Here is a 19832-nt window from a genome sequence, read left to right as displayed (position 1 = left end):
TTATCATAGGCTGAAGGTGCTTCAAACGTTAATTCTTGAGTCTTGCTATACTGGACACTTTGAGACTTAGGCTCACCTAGCCTGGCAGCCCAGATACCAACAGCAACACTCCCAAGAGGGTAGGCCAGCAGCTGTCACAACTTAAATCACCTGCAGCCCCAGCCTGTAAAACTGTGATAAAACAGCAATCACAGCATGCAGTAAAGGTTAGGTAATTTTATATTTTGAGCATGATAATCATCCAAGGAACAGTGCCTAACTGCAGAGCATAACAAGAAAAGAGACTCTCTACCAAACGTTTTACAAACTAATTCATACCTGCATTCCACCTCTTTCATAGACTAATTAAGATGAAAGCCATCCTCCAAGATAGACTTATAACTTCTATAACTAGCTTCTTAGTTTCCCTTCTTCATCACCATTTACTTTAACAGCTTATGCCTGCAACAGCCTGATCTGCACTGATCAAAACATAACATGCCACAGAATTTTGGAAATCAATCACTTTTTCATTTTGCTCCCTGTGCTAATTTCAAATGCTGAGGCAGTCTGTAAGATGGAGAAAAAAAGCCAGACAGCGACAGCCCTGCACACTATCAGACAATAGCTTTCTGATGAGCAAATCTGAACTTTTCAGAATATGTATGTAATAACAGAAAAGGACTGCAGATAAGGGCAAAAGGAGCTCAAATTCAGACAATACAGTATGCAAAGACAAACCATAATGTGTCTAGAACAAGCAAAGTACAGCTAAGAGTATTTCCACAATGCACTGCACGCTATACTAACGTGTACATTTGAGATGCAATCTGTGCCATGACCAAATAGTAAACGGAAGTCTTGTATCCCCCCACTCCCCAGCAATGAAGGCAGCATGCAGATTTAGACCTCAAAAAGCAGCTCCAGGAGTAAGTCTGAGACATACAGCCCTATAATCTCTATGGCACTCTGCTTAAAAGCATTCCTACACGAGAAAGATGGGGTCAAGCAAACAGATACAGCAACTCTCCGTGTCATGCATTAGAAGGTGGCACTAGTTAATCTCGAATACTCTGAAGCACATTAGCCGTTTGGCACAGAAGTCCCCTGTCACAGTCAGAAGAAATTCCAAAGTACTGGATAAGCAGTGTGTCTCCAACACGTAACTGCTATTTCAACCTTGGATACCTAGAAGCAGTACACGAGAACATAACAGGTCCATTTCATTTCTCAACTTGCATTTCTCAACATTTCCCAGCCCTCCTGTGCTATCCACTGAGGTCTTGACACTTAAATCACTAAGCTTTATCTCAAGGTTTTGAGATGTCCGTGTACTGCCTGGAGCATGTTTACCCGTGCACTACCCCCTGCTCCTCGCCGGAGAGCTGCCGAGGTGTCTGAGCACAGGTCTGCACAGCCATCGCCTCCAGCGTCTGCTGAGCTCAGCTGAGCCCGGGGGGCTCTGCACCACGCAGGACCAGGCTCTTTATTCACAGCATTTGTGGCACAGAAGCAGGATGATGCTGAACGCAGCAAATGGTTTTTCCTGACATGGGGGCCAAGCATGAAAGCATTCATCATCATTTGCCCAGTGCACGGCACACAGGGGATGTTGCCTGGGAGCTATACGTTGCAATGTATTTCCCCTAGCACTGCTGCCAACTCTGCCATGCTGCAGTGCTTCGGGAAAATAGCTAACCATTCGTGATCAGACTGCACCGAGCTTCACATCTCTCACCACACGCAGAGGTACAGGCAGAACAAAAGCTGCAGCGGTGTTTCCAGCCCTCCGTTCCTCCCTCAAACAACAGACAACATGACAGGTAAGAGTGGGTTATAAGACTTCAGAGGTCCAGTGACCAAGAACTGAGTTTCAAATAAGGAAGTTTACTATATCATAGTTCTCCTCCTTTTTCTCATAATGCCTCTGAACAAGGTAGTGGTAGTTGAGCAGCACAAATGATTTAGCTTAGTTTGGCTCATTTCCTTAAATCTGCAAGCAAGACATTTGCAATGCAGATCCAGAAGTGGACAGAGAGCAGACTCCCTCTGAAAAACACGGTGACAGATCAGAAGAGCTAGGCACTCGCTTAAATTTGAAGGTGGTGATTTTTTTAAAAGAAGCTACTAAAATCCTATTTTCTACACCCATTTTGGTGCAGGACAAGCCTGTGTAGGTCAGGTATTTTGCTTCAGAGTTAAAGATCACCTTCAAAGGAATAAATAAATAAATAACCAACCAACCAGGCAGCTCAGACCCAGCTGTATCGCTGTGCCATGCCTATCTTTACCAGTAAACCACAACATCTGCGCTTGTGAGGTCATGCTGGTTACAGCTTTAGACCCATTCCTCTAGCTTTGCCACTTTAGGAAATCGTTTTTAAACCATCAAGTTTAAATGAACATTAGCTAGTGACTCGAGAGCACTAGCAGTAGTTTTAATGAGCCTTTTATATAATTGTAGATAGCTAATACAGAGGCCTACAGCAAGCACAGCTATAACAGACTGAATACTCGTAGCCAGGCCAGCTTGCTACTTCATTTCCATTCTAGTCAGACTGCAGTCATGACTGCACTTGACCCAAGGGAGTGCTATCTAATAAACAGGTTGTGAAGTAGCTGGAAGAGGACAAGACAAACAGTCAAGGAACACAAGCAGGATACTGAGCCATAAAGTCCCAGAGTCGTTAGTTCTGATGGACACAAGGAACCAAAAACAGTTTTCCTTAGATTTTCATCACCGGCTAAAAGGTCACCAGAAGACCCAGTGCCAGGAAAAACAGCTATTTCATTTTTAGTATCTAATTCCCCAAGACACCCTGTAAGTTAACGAAGCCTATGCAAGAGGAACAGTGAAAGCAGCCCTTGAGGTAATACTAGACAATAAATCCTAGCAAGCAATAGGCAGGCTGACCAGAACTCTGTCCACACAGGATTAAGACAACCCTAACCACAGGATAGATGGTGCAGCAGCTAAACTGCATATGAAAGGATCCAGAGGCTTTCACCACTTACGGAGAAAACAGTCTTCACCTGTGGGAAAAAAAGGGCTGATGAATTCAGCATTAGTGCTGGTTGTATTTTTCTTGTGAGAAGGCAAGACACTGAGCAGCACCTCTGCAGAACAGGACCTCCAAGGGAAGCTTACAGAGTTAGGAGCGTGTGGTTCCACTCAAGACACTTCATTTATAAGCCTAAGAATGATTTTACCTTATTGTAGTGCAACCAAATCATCTTCAGTTTCCTCACCAGGCACACCAGCAGCATGACACCATCAGGTAACGCTCCCTGTGGGCTTCCACCAGCCACCCCTAAACACTCCGACTACACGGTACCTGACGAGTGAGCCCCCACCACTGTGGCTGTCCTGGCCACAATCTGGTGACAAGTCTATGCAATGTTTTCCGCAAACATTTTCCTCTTTAACTATTCCTTTATTATTAGGCTTACAGCTGCCTTATGCTATGCTACCTAAACAATTATTGAACCTAGAGAATCTCCACAACTAAGCACGGTAACAGCAGTGGGTGGGTGACCCACAAACAACATTCACGGCAAAGATCACTGGTGCCCAAGCACAACAGTGGTACAAAACAGAGGGCTACAGGACAGTCCGAGGGGCTACTATGTGTACCAGTGACTAGCTATAAGGATACAAGCAGTGCTTCTCAGATCACCATTTTCTTTTACCTCCTTTTTTTTTCTTTTACCTCCTCTTTTACTGTCCATGTGACATAACACATCTTTCAGAATAAAAAGCCGAAAGCAATGCTTGGTTTTATTCAGATCAGGATCCCACCCATCACAGCATCAGACGGGCAGGTCAGGAGCCTTTATGTTGAACATCCTTGATGTTGTCCACCTTAATTCTGTCCTTCACTCAGTACGTTTTGAAGTTAAACTTCATAGCACCACCTTGTGATAAAAACCACCAAGTGCAAGGTGAGCACAGGCTAATAATCACCTTAGGACATATCCGCATAAACACGCTGATGAGAAAACTACCAATGTTAATTCATGGTAGATTAATGCTCACTTTTTGCATTGGTTTCTAGGGGTAAATAATATTTTTATCTCTTTTGTCTTACAGTCCCTCCAGAAACAATAGAATTAAAGGATAGGACTGGATTGAACGGATGTTTCAACAAAAGACCTTCTACAAATAAAGCCTTCAAGAAGAGTCAGCCCTAAATGACAGAGTATTGAAATGGCTGCCTGCTTCCTAGGAAGCCAGCGCTACGTTCCATGTGTGAATCCGCAGCCAACTGAGGAACTAATCTGGAAGCAGTGAGAGGGCAAGGCAGGAAAAGCAAACACCACAAAAGCCATATTTGGGCTGACTTTCCATCCATCGTCTCACTCACCGCTACAATAAACATAACGTGACTTTACACAAGCAGCCCTTTAAATTGCTGTACAAACATGGACAAGCCAAGAGCTGCATTACATTCAATGCCAATTTATGTTTTGTTTCCTACTGAGGTTTATTTCCCTTTGTCTAGGCAGGAACAGAATTCTGTAGAAATTAAATAAGGCTCACCATTAGTCAAAACGGACCCCCATTTCCAGAATTCGTTTCTAGATTGCTTCTGAACACCTGAGTCTGAGAACAAGGCAAAGCTGTCAGATGATTTGCTCTAGTTACCATGTCTAGCTTGAACACAGAGCTGTACGTGTATCAGGAAATAAGTCTCACGTATGAGTTCTGACAGTCAAAGCAATGCATGAAAAAGGGCATTTTCCAGAAGTTATTCCTAAAAGTCCACCAAGGAAAAGCAGCAAGGTAACAGTAACATTGTAGACTTATAGCTTTAGTTATGTATTTCAAAATCAACATTACACTGGAAATTTTGGCAATATCTTATGGCATGTAGCATAGAACAGCAAGAAAATTATGATTACTTGCCTTTCCCATCTGTTGCTGAAGCCTCCTGTAAATGTCTTATTGACCTGAAAATTTAAAAAAAGTAGAATAGCTATAATTTTCACACTCCCTTTTCACTGCAGCCCTCTAGAGCTCTAACAGTTTTGTTAGCTCTCTATGGCCAGGCTATGCCCATATTTAACTGTGCCTTAGCATGTTTGGCACTGCATACATTTCACCCCCATCTCAAGCAGTTAGTTCAAGTATCTGCACCTCCTTGTGATTAAGAAAGCTAAATTGCTAAAACCTGCTTCAGCCTACAGAAAGCTTTGAGGGATGGCGGGAGCAGAGTGAGAAACTGGGGCATTTTCCAGCTTAACGCTTTCCACTTGTACAAGTGAGCTGAGCTACTATTCAGAGTACTGCCAAGCATTTGGCATCTTACTGCTCTTTTAAGCTCTTTTCATTTAAAGACTTGATTACAGCTTACATGGCGACATAGGCAACTTATGTAACAGAAGCTACCCTGCAGGAATGGAAATTCGAGGGCCAAGTCTTAGTCACCTTGCTCATATGACTCAGCCCACCAGCTGCAGTGAGGCTGTCCAGATGAAAAGGGGCAGGATTTTGTGTCCTGGGCTTCACTGCCAGTTTATGTTGGTACCATGACAATGTAGGAGCACTGGTTGCACACTGTATAAACAGCTACAGGACAGTTCACACAAATGCATCTGTTCTAACAGTTCTGTTATGGAAAGCAAGTTTTGTACTAGCATATCGCTACACAGGACGCAAATTCTGCACATTATGCAGCTGAAGCTGTGGCTGTAAAAGTTCCCTTTACACAGGAAATCAGAATCTCTCTCCAATGAAGGTTATTATTCCTGTAGTTTTATTTACCCAACCCGAATGTTCTCCACCCAAATGCTCTCCTTCCAGTGGGGGAAGTGTCAAGTGGGCAGTGCAAATTTCTCGGAAGACATTTCCCTGCCTTGGCAGAAGGCCACTAAGACTGGGTTTGGTCCTTACAGAGGAGAACTGGGAAGCTGAAACCCACCCTAGTGAGCCAAGGTGAAGCTTACTCTCATCTACTGAGCACCGTGTATGTGTTTATACACGCTCATATGCATCATGAAACAGTTTTCTCCAAAACACTCAGGAGTTGCACACTATAGAGTGAGGACGTGTTTATTAGACAGACACATTCCTTCTGCATTTCAGAAAAAACATTGAAGATGCTGGAGAAAAACAAGAATATTGTGTTTACTAACCAATGAGCCAGAAGCTCCTTCATATCCTCTTTTAAATCCAGCTGTTTATCCAATTAAGACTAAAATGAATTTAGAATATAAACGTTCTGACAAACTGGCAAGCAGCAACAATAGTATTTATCTGAATTATCTGTGTTTTGGTTGGGTTTTATATAACCAACATTTTTCCTTGCCAAGTAGAGTGGAAGGAAGGGCAGGGAAATGTTCCCTGTGGGATTATTTCTTCTAAACAGTCAAGTAAATATGCAGCTACTCTGGCTGAAAGAAGCTCTGATCTCAGACAGCACTATTGTTTCAGAATATAGTGGCCTACTTTCCAACCTCAGGCAGTAATGCAAAACCCTATTTTTCAACATAAGGGAATCAGCACTCTGCCAAGTTCCAAGCTTCAAAGGCACCTATAGTCTGTTTGCACTGTGCTGGCCATGCTTTTAAAATGCCCCCCACTTTAATTTATCCTTTTAATATATTTCCAAAGCAAGCATCTTCCACAACATTGGACTGAAGTGTTAAAGACCGATACAGTTTAATTAACAGAAGACTTGACTCCACAAAGGACAGTCATTTACTTCTTTGCTTTGGTAGCATCTTAACCTTTAGCAGCCCATAACCATTAGCTGAGAAGCAGCCCAAGCCATCAGGGCTCAGAAACCATACATCACACACAGTGACTCACCATACCACTGGAAATAGGATGGCACCACAACACAGCAGGTCTACCAGGAAGAGGATTTCTTTCCACAGCCCATATTCAGTTGTTCCCTCTTCTGTCGACTCTATGATAATGTATGCCACGTTTGCCAGCACCTACAGGACAAAAGGTGCTTAATGGCTTCAGAAGCTTTCCAAAGAGAGATTAGACATGTGCTGCCAACTCGGTAAAAGCTGTCCCACAGTTGCAGAAAGAGGCTATTTGGTAACATCAATTATTCTTCTGCAGTTCTATGTCAAAAATAACACGTTCAGAAGCATCTTCACAGGATTCACAGAAATAACTGACTGGAATTAATTTCTGCTGACATTCAGGATGTAGCCCTTTTTGCTACATAATATGCTGAACCTACTGTACCAGTAGAGATTAAAAAAAAAAAAACGAACAAAATTCCCTTTTATTATTTTTTTACAATACCAAAACAGGAGTCTGCATACACTTAGATAGCAAACAGTCTAATCACATTATCCTAAGTCAAGTCAATAATTCAAACTGGTCATTCACAGCATTTTGTACTCCATACCCAAGCTCTACAAGAACCTCAGACACTAAGTATATACTTCTGATTTTGCAGCTGGGCAACAGATTCCATCTTGGAAAGCAGAAAGACTATTCTATCTACAACAGCAGATAGAATTGCTCTCTTCCTTTATTCTTCAGCTGCTCGAGTAGGACATAAGCTCTGACTGCTTTGAACATACTGGGAAAATTTCCCTCAGACGCAATGGGTCTACAAGTCTCAATTTTTCCCTCTCCTTAAACCCATTCAGCAAGCATTTCAGAAGTGGCAGCTTTCATTTAATAACTCTGCTGAGTAATTTAGTACTGTTTTGCAGCCCAAGTTTTGTCCCAGCGTGACTATACCTACATTACAGCTACTTGATGCTTACTGACACTATTCGATAACCATTATCTGATACTTGGTATGAGGAGAAAAAGGAGGAAAATTATAGAAATAACTTCTGGCCCTTTCACAGCTTCCAAAACACTCTAAACTCAACTTATATTGTAACCAAGAGACTTATACAAGAAGTAACTGTGATATTCTGTGTAGCATTCACAGTCCGTTACAGTTTCCACAAGCTGCTCTCTCACAATACATTAAGTATTGACACAGTTCAGTCCTCACCTGAAGCGGGATGACAATCATGAATATTTTTTTGTCTTTATCTGAAAGGATGTGTTTAATGAAAGCCCAGCCAGTTCCAATGAGAGCAATAGTGATGAACAGAAGAGCACCTTTCAGTCTGAAAGAGAAGCAGATAGGGCAAGGAGATTATTTTGTACTTCTGCCTGCTACCTCTCTCCTACAGACAGTAAAGCCACAAACCCAAATAAATGCCTTGCTTTTTGTAAGTCTGGCAAATGCTTATCCTACAAGAGTGAAGCAGATGTATTTGCTTACAACTGTGCACCACACAGCAACATTACCCTTCATTCACAACTGTCAATATAAGCGATCTTTTCCTGGGGGAGTCATCCATTTACCATCATGAACAGGAGAAAACACTGGCAGCTGCACCCTCTTACTATTCACACCAACAGCAAATTAGATACTTGAATATTACTATGAATAAAGAATAGCAAAGCATTTCTCCTTTTCCCACAAAGTACCAATTCTCTGCAGCTGCCCTCTGCAAGTAGAGCTTTCCCCTTTACACATGGCTGACTGTTGTCTTGTCACTCAGACCGTAGTACAAAAGGATCAGCAATTTCCCTGTTTTCTTTGGAGGGAGGGGGATGGCCACACCAGGAATTCAGTTTCATTGTTTGAATCTACCAAATCAATCTTCTGATCTACTTACAGGTGAGTGATGTAATAGACAACAGCCCAGCCTTCAATAGGAAATCCCTGAGAAGAAATGTAGTGATAGTCGATCTGGAAGCAGAAAATACAATATGTTACTTTATAATCCTCTCATCAGCACCCTAACCATGGCTATAAAATAGGTCTGCTCTCGCAGCCATGTCAAATTTCATTCTCCATCAGCATGTACAAACTCATCTCTTCCACAATTTAGAGGATGCTTCCTCCCAACACATTCTAGTTTTGTTTAGCACCAATCAGGCCATCGCCATTTGCTATATTTCCTAAGCATTAGTTAATACATTTTATACAATCTACATCCTTCCTACATAGCTTCTACACTTAATTACAGTTAAACAATTGCATATATAGCTTATTAATTCATTGCTCAAGTTCAGTTGCATTAGGGAACTAGAGGCTCCCTAGTTTTACTTTCTTTTGGAAACAAGATTCAAACCAGTAGACTCCAAAATTTTTGTAGGTATTATCCTTGTATGACCTTGATGGCGGAGATCATGACTGGCACTAACATTGGAAGATTAAATGTCTTTATCTTTGTTAATGGTATCTTTCAGCGGACAGGCAAAGTCAATACAATTCAATAGAGACATTATGTATTGAATGTGTTAAAGCTTGTAGTGTTAGGTCTGTCGTGGTATGCCATACTACGTCAGCTGAAGAAGCAGCCCTCAATTTTACAGACATCAACCAAGGCCAACCATTCATTAACATTTACTGTTAAGACATGTAGCTGGAGCTGTACCATTACTCGAGCTTCCAAGCCAGCCTCAGATGGCTGAAGCATTAGAATTCATGGAACTCATTCAAGCCTCCCATGTACGCTTGCTGCTTCCCCTTTTCAGGCCACAATCTCAATTGTATTTGAAGTCACAATTTGCTGATGAAAACTGAATCGCTTCCACCACACAGCTGTGGTTCAGTATCAACACTCCAATACGCAAGACATTTCTCTCCCCCTTCCCTTCTCTTTCCCACCCCCCTTGATGCAAATTCCTCTAACATCATGCCCTGAATTCCACATTTCTAATTCCCAGCTGAACAGCTTAGCGAATAAGTTATACGTACTGCATGGAAGACCAAGGACAGAGATTTTGTGAAAGGGAGGGCTGCCATTAGCCAGTGAATCTTAAAGACATCATTTCTGTGAAGAAGAAGAACTATCAGTTAAAGGCCAGCAGTAAAAAATCTGTTTCTGCAGGGATATTTTCTTTATCCTAAGTGTCAAAGTAACTCCCAGGAGGAGCTGACTATTAGTGTAGAGGGACTTTTTAATGCTGCAGTCCAAACTTCTGCAGCATCCTGAATAACATTTTAACTACATGTTCTACTATTACTTTTTAAATAGTTAAAAACGGTAGTTCATAGTTATGATCTATACATACAAGATGTTTTTTAGAAAATTACTGAATACGATTCCAATGGTATCACAACTGCCACCCCACCCCTCAAAGTCACTAAACCACACCACCAAATGAACTTCAGATCACCAAATAATCAGATCACCAAGTGAACTTCAGACTACCAAATCATCAGATCACCTATTGAACTTCAAACTACCAAATCATCACATCACCTACTGAACTTCAAATCAAGTCCGAGGGTCCAAGCTGCTCCTGGCTTCTGATGTTATGTTTTAACGATTAAGAAGCATGGTACATGGTGAGGAATTCCTACCACTTTGTCTATAATCAAAGTGTTTATGGCTCCCATCTGCCACTCCCCATAAGAAAACGATTATTAAAGATTTCTTGTTATGTAGCGTTACTTTCAAGTAGTATTCTCTGTTGTTCACTACAGGAATTTCCTGTGTAATTTTTGCCACAATATATTAAAATATGCATACTACATGCATAACCTCCTAACATAAGACTTGATAACTTTTGAACAATGGTCTCCTACAACAGCACTGATTAAAGTAACTGTTGCATCTAGAAGCAGTATTAGGTACATAGCATTGAGCAAGATTCAGAATTTTAAGTGATTAAATCTGAATTGGGTATAATAAGAGGAGGAAGAAAATTAAAGGTAGGTCCGTACTTGTCACTGATGCAGCATCAGTTTGCTTACCTGCGTTTACGAAGTATGTGGATCCACACAGTCCCAGACAGGAAAAAGAAGAGTGCCATGGAAATGTAAAGTTTTGGCAGTGGAATCTCACCCGCTGAGAGGTAGCTTTCAGGATTCTTTTCCGTAATTTCTATCTGAATGTTAAAGGTGTGTTATGCGTACAATTGAAAACAGATTTGGCTAAAGCACTGTGAACTTTAATTGTTAACTCAAACAGATATACTCATTTAAAATTAGCCTTTCTGAAGTAGTAATTTATGAAACAAAAAAATATAATCAGCTCTTCATCCTCAAGCATCTCAAGATATTTTTCAATATTTTTCAAATTGCACCTGTAATTTCCTTGAAAAGCAGAAAAGGACAGGCATTCCCTTCTGGTGCTTCAGTTATGCAACATAATTCAGAGAGAAAGAAATTTTCCCAAAGAACAGTTGCTCTATACACCAAATTTCACATTTGATTCAGTAACAGTATCTACACAACCTTGTGTGAACAAGCAGGGTTTTAGCACAGTCCTGATTTCAGGTGAGCAGAGAGTCACACCTAGCTGCAAGAACTGTTAGGTTTACTACAGTGGATTTCTTCACGTGTCAAGAGAAAAGTACTCTGCTGCAAGCCTATTACCTTGTGACTGAAAAAACAGCAGCTTTAACATCTTATTTACATCCCAAAAAAGCTTGCTTATGTGTGCTAGGACTTCCTTAAAATAATGTACCAAGACTAATTTGCAGCACTGAAAATGTCGTGCATCTCTGGATACAACTATGTAGGCTAGTTATCCAGGTTTTCTTCTCTTTCGAACTTCTTCAGGGGGTCAAAGCAACAAATTGCAATTAAAAGACTTGGCCTTCTAAACATACAACATTAGAAGCAGATTTAAAGCAGTTTAGTCCAAGTGAAATTAGGGCTACTAAGGTCTATCACCTACACATTCCCTTGCTGTAGCGTTAGCACAGCCACGTTAACAAGCAGTTCAGGGGCCTGACCCGAGAGTTACCTTAGTCAATGAGAGGATTCATTACAAAATAGGTTACATTAAATTCATTACAGCAACATGGAAGGCAGTATAAGCACAAGAAAGGGAAAAAATGTAAAGCGCACACTGTTCTAATAATCTCTGGCTCAAGACCACATAGGATTGAACCCTTGAATGATAAAAGAGATAGGATATGTGCTATGAAATACTACCCTTAAGGGTGTTCACCTAACACTGTAAAAATGCATCCTGATTTAGGCCATTAAAAGCAAAAAAACAATGAATTCACAAATACCAACAACTTAGATAGCAGCAACAGCCTTAGTATCTGTAACTGTTTAGAGGAAAAAAAAAAGTGATTTTGGAGAGTAACAAAACACGAACAGCTGTTTTAGCTCTCATCTCATTACAGCATCTAGTCACAACTGTGTACACTGAACCAATCCCACAAGCAGTCTTCGGATTTCCAAACATTTCTCTAAAAGTAGTATTTTAATTCTTCTTACTGTAGTTGCTGCCTTCAGAAACGCCACTACAGAGATTAAACGCACAGCTCTGAATCACTTCCCACCCCAGACATACACTCACGTACCGCATGTGCTTGGTATACAAGCTGGACTAAAATACACAGCTTTCAATTCTAAGTGAATGAGTTAATTATACTTTAGAAGCTATACTCACATCAAGACTAAATAGCTGCTGATTATTATTAGGCTGCCCCTTTTCGCCAACGCATTTATGGAAATACAGGCTGTAGAGACCTTCTTGGTTATCAGAGCTGATGTTAAAAAAAAACTGAAAACAAAGAATAGGAAAGTCAGCATTGTTCTCATTCACCACAGGGTTGCACTGTTAAGAAGCCATCTCTACTGGGGCCAGAAAAGTCATTTTGGTTCAGTTGGTTCTTTTCTGCAAACATACTGTTCTGAGGATACCTGCGTATCTGCACGTTTCAACAGTATTCCAGATACAGAATCACTATTGCTGTGCACTCTGGAAACCCAGGACATTTGGACATCAGTGTTTAAGTCAGTTCAACACAAAAAATAACAGGAAGTATCCTCTATTTAACATGGTGAAGCACAGAATTTTGATCATGCTTGCCCTAATGCATAAGAAGCTGTTCTGCTCCCACCACAACCACACAAATTTTCACAGCTATGCAAATTTGCTCTGTTTCACATTACGATCTAAAATACACTTGTTTTATAGTAACCACCAATGACAAATGAATCAGTGTACTGAAACAAAGCATTAATCTCGTTTCATGCAGAGCAGCTGTCCCTTAAGTGAATCATCAGACAGGTCACAGCTATTTGTTGTTAGAAATCTGCATGCACTAGCCAAATCCCAGTAAATGCTAAGGCTTTAACAGATTTAAGTATTTAACAAATACTTGGATATGCCAAGGCTCACTGACTATCATATTTAGTTGAACTGCAAAGAGTTTAAAATCAGTCCCCACACTTTATGAATGATGAGCTTTCTGGCATTTATCTCAAGAAGAGTCCGTCTCAAACTTACAAAGCTACTAAAGAGGCTCTGTACCAAGGAAACAGGCACTACAATAAGGAGCAGCAGACTTTTCACAAAATAGTATGTCAAAGGAACCGTCTGTACACATTAAGACTAGACAATGGCAGAAGCCCTACCTGAAACGAGAAAGTTCCTCCGTCGTTGCGAACATGATGCTCTTGTTCTATTATGCTCTGGGAAAAGGAAAATAGACACGAATTTCTAGGCAGGTACCTACCACATCTGGTTACATCATCCAGACAATCAGAACTGCCTCCTGTACATTTATAGTGGAAGCTGAGAGCAACAGAATACTCCTTTCAACTTTCTGGCCATACTTATATTGTAATGTTTTGCCATTTTTTTTCCGAATGAGAACAGCAGATTCTTACCTGAGAGGTTGTTGTACTTCGTTTGGACTTCTTATCTAGAGATAAAAGTATTAATGGTACGTTTAGAGTGTTTGCATTTAGACAGCTTCATAAGCTACCACCTTTTACACATTGCCAATACCTTACTCAAATATTCCTACACTCACCTGCGTGGCAGTTTCCAAGATGATCATCAGAGATTCTTCCCCAACCCCTCCTTACTTTCCCAGGACTCTTCCCTCCACTACCATTCATTCTGGATGCATCCTTAAATGTTAAGGCAGGCTTCCCTACTACTACACCCTTCCCAAAACCCTGCCCAAGGAAACTTTCCACCCCCTCCAGCTACAGGGATACAGGAGGCAGATGACATATACTGGATTCAGGCTACAGCTTTGTTTCATACACTCTACAACTACATGACTTTAATGTTATGACTGATTAGCCTCAATGTGCACGTGAGGCCTGACAAACTTACAAAAAACCTGACTTGTTTTGGGGAAGGAAAAGATTCTCAGCTCCTTACTAGGCAAGGTCACAATTTAAAAAAAAGCGACCTGTCAAGTAAAGATCTGTTCTGAACTGGAGAAATTTAAACTGGCAGGAGACTTCCACAGAGCAGCATGTGAAGTTCACGGTTTCACTCCACTCACTTCAACAGACCCTCTATGAAGCTTTCCAGACATACAGTCCTTCCATCCTACCAGAAAGTAAAAGTTTAAGACTTAAGCTTTGCTTTCGGCTTCCATGTGTCAGCACACTGTCAATGTTCACACAACACTACTGCAAGACAAGCAAAGCTAGAGCTGTCAGACAAATTATCTTCAGTGCCATCCAGCTTTAGCTCTTGACTTACTAAAACAGCTGTGCAAAATAAAGACAGCATACTCCATTTTCACCTATATCAAAGATCATGAACACGACACAACAACACAGACTCCAACTACTTCACATCAGACTGCTGCATTTAGGAACTCTTCCACAAAGAGATAACATGAACTGTTTAGAGCTAATTCCATAAGGGCAGAGATGACTGTCAAGTTGTTTCATATGGTCTGGAAGCCAGACAAAGATGTATCCCTGCAAGAAAGATTACCGGTATAGCTGCCTTTCCATCCCAGTAACTTCTAAGTGACAGACTAAATTTTAACCTCTCAGATAAGGAAGATCATCATCTCATAAAAATAAGGTCTGGAAAGGACATGTGGACGTCTCTAATCCAGCTTTTGAATCAAAGCAGCCCTACTGTCAGTAATGGACCACACTGCACACAAGCGTTTAAAATCTTTAAATACAGGGGTTCTACAAATGACATTTATAATCTGCTGCAATACTGTAATACCCACCTAGGAAAGTACGTATTGGCCTACCCCAACATTCAGAGTCACCCAAGACTTGATAATGGGAGCAACAGCCACAAGTTGCACTATGTGCCAATACATTGTGTGCCACTACTGAAAATACCTTCAAACCCCCCTTCAGTTTGAAGTAGGTGGCTATCAAATTCCCCTTTAGGCTTCTTTTTGCCAGATAAAAGACAATCAGATACTCCAACCCCTGCTCACAGATACTGTAGGTTTGACAGTCATGCTAAGCCACCAGGGGATATAATGCACGTCGCTGAGCAGGAGAGATTTAATCCCAAAGAGGAGCCCAAAGAATGGGCAGGTTTACACAAAACTGTGTCAAATTCTAGCACAAGGGGATACTGGAATGTGACCACAACACACTGCTGGATGCACATCAACCAGAAACTAGCAGTGACAGCACACACAGGTCAGGTTGAGCAGACTTACCTTTGCTGTCTGTATTTTGTTCAGTCTCCTCCAGACTTTTACCAGAATCAGCATTTTGTTCTGACGTTTTTGTTGGCTTGGTAATCGTGGCAGTAGCATTTTCCTCAGACACGAATGAAATTTTAGGTAACAGAGAAGAAGCTTCTGCAGAGAACCGTACTTTCACACTAAATAAATTTTTTATACAAAAGAAAAGCCAATCAACATTCTTAAAGAGGCTTTCATAGTCTACACATGACCAGTAAAAGACAATCACCTTATTAAAATACAAGAAAAACCTACACCAAAAAACCAAATCACATCCCCTCACCCCTTCAACATACAGAAAAAATTCTTGAACCACTTTATACCTCAAAATTTCTTTCACTCCCAATTTTCACGTAACCCACTGAGAATACAGCTACACACACTGCAGCTTTCCAAGCCCTTCAAGAAGTATCAAATGTTACATTGGCTTCAACTATCAAAGTAACCTAAGAATGCAAAGTACACTATTTACTCACACTTCATTTGTGAAGTCCAGAAGTAAGATTACAATAGACACATCTTGCTCTGGTTTCTTTCTCAGAATACAGTAATCCAATTCTTCATCCTGGAAAGGGAAGCAAAAACATTTTGGAAGCATCCTCCTGTTTATAAGAAATTGGTATGTTCTCCCGCATGTAGAGGCTACTATTTTTAGGGCAGCATCCGCATCTCTTACCAGGTAAGTGGAGAACCCATCGTTCCTTGTTCGATCCAAACTGAACCCCACCTATGAGACGATTAAGAAGAATCTGTCAACTTACAACAGCTCAGCCCCTCAGGATGGGAAGCCAAGCCACCATGGAATGAGTCAAAAATACTGCTCTCAAATTAAGCTATGTTTAAGGCAGAATTTTTTGCATTACCTATTTAGACAGAAAATCATTCAAATATAATAGACTTGCTGCTTCATCCATACCTACTAAGAATTCAATATATACTGACTCGAACTCAAACGAGAGTGCCTTCTGGCACTGATCCCTTTCAACTTGTTACAGTACTTTTCCAGATACTTTAGCTGAGGAGAAGATTTAATACTTTTCGTAATAAAGTAGAAGTATGCAGAAAAGTCAGAACACATCTGTTTTCTACCCAGGTATTTCAAAATCCCTACTGAAATCACTAATATAACGTACTATGTACCATGTAATGTAAAAGTTCTCTAAAAACCTGGATATGGTCACCGTACTCAGGATCTACTGACAATATGATTACGAGGCATATTCGAATGTAACAGGACAACAATATGAAGTGTCTCGCTTCAGAGGACTGTTTAGGAAACCTCTGTTCAATAGAGAATCGATACATACACACAGAATGTACTTTAGGATGTATGGGAATGGCACAAAGCTGCTCTGTGGGATGTTCAGACTGGACATCACGAAAACTTCCTTTGCCATGAGGATGGTCAAACACTGGAACAGGCTTCCTAGAGAGGTGGTTGATGCCCCATGCCTGTCAATGCTCAAAGGGCGTTTGGATAATGCCCTTAACAATATGCTTTAACTTTTGATTTGCCCTGAAACGGTCAGGCAGTTGGACCTCCCTTCCTACTGAGCTATTCTGTACATAAAATACATATATGGACACACACAGGTTCAGCAGAGGAGGTGATGAGTTAAAATTTGACCTTAAAGCAGAATGGATAGCACTTGAGGCTAAGTCCATAATGTATGTATCCTCACAGGTTGCTCGCAATGGGGAGCAAAGCGAAGAGCACCACCAGTTACAGTCTGACACTTCACACAAGTCCAAACATCCAGTGCAGGGGCAACTTGACAGAAAGCTTAACGCAGTGGTTGGACTCAAAGTGACTTACGTCTGAGCCCTTATCAGCACTCATGGGTGGCTTCAACGAAAGGTTGCTGACATTGACTTTCATGAAACCATCCTTGAAGAAGCCAAAGGTGTTCAGGTGCACTTTCTGCCTCACATCATCCTACGAGAAAGAAAAGATAAGTTTACAAACCCCATAAACAGGTCCTGGTTTTGGCTGGGTTAAACCACAACACGCAGCCACCTGCCCGAGCAATTACAGAGGAAGTAAGGTGACCGAGACTGACACTTAAGTATTCATGCAAAACATCTGTCTGACCACACCAAGAGCAAATCTCTTCAGGATACCTTCAGATACAACCAACCAACGCTTCCAACAACTTAGACTTGAACTTTAAACAAATGTGTCATTGCTAATTATTTGACTCCTGCGAACGTTGCAAGAAAAAAGTCTGGAGGAAATTAAATTGCTGGCATCACCGATTAAACAAAATATTGCTACCAAAAAAGAAAAGACTGGAGATGAATGAAGAAAACTCGTGTTTGAACCCTAGCCACCGTCACTGCAACAGACTGAAGAGGAATTAGTTGACTGTAGTACTCTTACCTGAGAGCTGGGTTTGGGCCATGTGTTTAGCAAGTATCGCGCCACATTATCGTCCTATCAGATCTTCTGTGTTAGGCAGGGTCACCGCTTGGCAGTCAAACACCTAACACTGGAAAGCTATCTGCACGGCGCAGATGAGAAAATATCTTATGTAGCCTCGTTCTTCCAACTGATTTTTAGTAAGGTCCTGGTAAAACTCGAGGCCTTGAGTCTTACAAGTAGGGTAAGTACCAAACATGGATAGGTGGGGTCCAACAGAACCACTAGGGTTAGTTTCTCTAATAGAAACCCCGATCTCCAATCCCTTCCTCTGCCCACAGGCTTACTTGCAGAATAATTTGCCTTCTCTCAGCCTGGCAAGAAAACTAGAAAGTAATACCTGCTTATGCCTTGCTCAGCTGATAAAAGTTCAAGTAAATTTGGCTTTTTCTTTTTTTTTTTTTTTTTTTTTTTTTTTTTTTTTTTTGGAGATCATGAAGCACCTAAGCTGAGAAGCAGTAAAAATCACACGCAGCTGCCACATCAGACAAGGCAAGGTCACATTCCTGGTACTTTGCATTCAGAAATCAGTAAGTAGGTATAGAATCACAGAATGGGTTGGGTTGGAAGGGACCTTAAAGATCATCCAATTCCAACCCCCTGCCATGGGCAGGGACACCTCCACCAGATCAGGTTGCTCAAAGCCCCATCCAGCCTGGTACATAACTGGACCCTCAGTCCTACGGGATCATAAACTGGAAGAAAAATAAGAACAGAGCAACAAAAATTAAAAAGCAAATTTAAAACCTAGTTTAAAGCACTTTTACAAGTGATCACTAAAAATAAGTTATTTCCTCCTCCTGCTACCTTTAGAAAAAGAAAATCAGATTTCAGAATACTTGAAGCAGAGAAGTCAACTGCTAAAGGCAATCAGACTCTTCTGGACAAGGCAGCGGAAGACTGAGCTGTGAATTGCACAAGTGAAATAAGTTGTCTCTTTCCCTTGATCACCAGTGTTAATTCTGATATCTGCATAAAACATTCCTTACACAAATGTCACTGTAAGAGCAGGACACCAAGCCTGGCACAGCTAACCTGTAATCTAGCTGTACTAAGAGATCACCCTAATAGAATCAAGCTAACCTGACAAATAACCAGATGGTTCCCTTAATGCTCAGAAGAGGAAAAAAAAAGTTAGTGACACGGCTTAGAGCAGATGCTTTGTTTAACCGAGTATTAAAGCGGTGCCATCTTTACATTCTAGGCACTTACATGCTTGAAACAAGAGTCCACCTGGGTCATTTAACAATGCTTTCTCTGTAATTTCTCAGTCAGAATAGAGGATTAATACCAGCTTTTTAGATATACACCTGGTGTGGTATTAACCACTTCTGGACAGAATCATGTGGTCGGCAATGAGAGAAACACAGCCAGCCGCAAGGCGTTCTGCATGTTGTAAATACAAACGGAGACACGGACGTCGTTCAGAATTCCTGCAAACACTACGCGATTTCAGTTCAATTTAATCATTTGCTTCATTGGTTCCCCAGTGTGCTTCCCATGAACAAACAGTACATAACACACACTTTCCTCCCTGGTTTTATATCAGCTTTGGGTGCTTAGAGTTTACGGATTTAGTTCACAAATCCTTCAGCTTTACAAGATCCTAACAAGCAACAGCACGCTCCCCAAGAGCATCTATTGCTCTGTGTATCAACAGCCTGAAGATGCTGGCTAACTAACAGTTGTCTCACCTCTCACGACAGGTTTAACGGGTTGGAAATATCTGGCTTTTACTTATACCCACTCAACTTCAGAAATATTTGATTGTGTGTTTAGAACAAAGGTGTGAACCAGGACAAATGAATACTTAAGCATCAGAGCTGTTAGCATGCACGTGATTTAAATTTATATAGGATGCCTTCAACATTTAAACATGCCCCTTCAAGAGGGGATGATCTGGGCCTTATTACTAACAGGTTACAGTTGTACCAACAGATTAAGTTGTTGGCTGCTTTCCATAAAAATGTTCCCTGCTTCTCTCACTCCTCTAGGATAAAAACCGAT

The 19832-nt window shown here is 41.1% G+C and overlaps 1 protein-coding gene across 3 annotated transcripts in view; it reads right to left on the bottom strand.

Moving 5' to 3' along the window:
- Nucleotides 1–19832, bottom strand: part of GPR107 (G protein-coupled receptor 107) — a 40928-nt gene that overhangs the window by 16857 nt on the left and 4239 nt on the right. For 2 of the 3 annotated variants that reach the window (XM_040531385.1, XM_040531384.1), the window contains exons 2-15: nucleotides 17223–17342; nucleotides 16083–16133; nucleotides 15883–15971; nucleotides 15380–15546; nucleotides 13605–13639; nucleotides 13350–13406; nucleotides 12379–12492; nucleotides 10722–10855; nucleotides 9720–9795; nucleotides 8632–8705; nucleotides 7956–8073; nucleotides 6791–6921; nucleotides 4886–4929; nucleotides 4520–4582 (exon numbers count right to left, since the gene is read on the bottom strand). In XM_040531385.1, the coding sequence (XP_040387319.1) occupies nucleotides 4520–4582; nucleotides 4886–4929; nucleotides 6791–6921; nucleotides 7956–8073; nucleotides 8632–8705; nucleotides 9720–9795; nucleotides 10722–10855; nucleotides 12379–12492; nucleotides 13350–13406; nucleotides 13605–13639; nucleotides 15380–15546; nucleotides 15883–15971; nucleotides 16083–16133; nucleotides 17223–17342 (1273 nt within the window). The remainder of the gene's footprint in view (nucleotides 1–4519; nucleotides 4583–4885; nucleotides 4930–6790; nucleotides 6922–7955; nucleotides 8074–8631; nucleotides 8706–9719; nucleotides 9796–10721; nucleotides 10856–12378; nucleotides 12493–13349; nucleotides 13407–13604; nucleotides 13640–15379; nucleotides 15547–15882; nucleotides 15972–16082; nucleotides 16134–17222; nucleotides 17343–19832) is intronic. The other variant, XM_040531386.1, reaches the window with a different exon arrangement.

This window comes from Cygnus olor, chromosome 19, assembly GCF_009769625.2.
Source record: "Cygnus olor isolate bCygOlo1 chromosome 19, bCygOlo1.pri.v2, whole genome shotgun sequence".
Lineage (NCBI taxonomy): Eukaryota > Metazoa > Chordata > Aves > Anseriformes > Anatidae > Cygnus > Cygnus olor.
The sequence above is the reverse complement of the archived record's forward strand: the minus strand, read 5'-3'. Positions and strand labels throughout refer to the sequence as shown.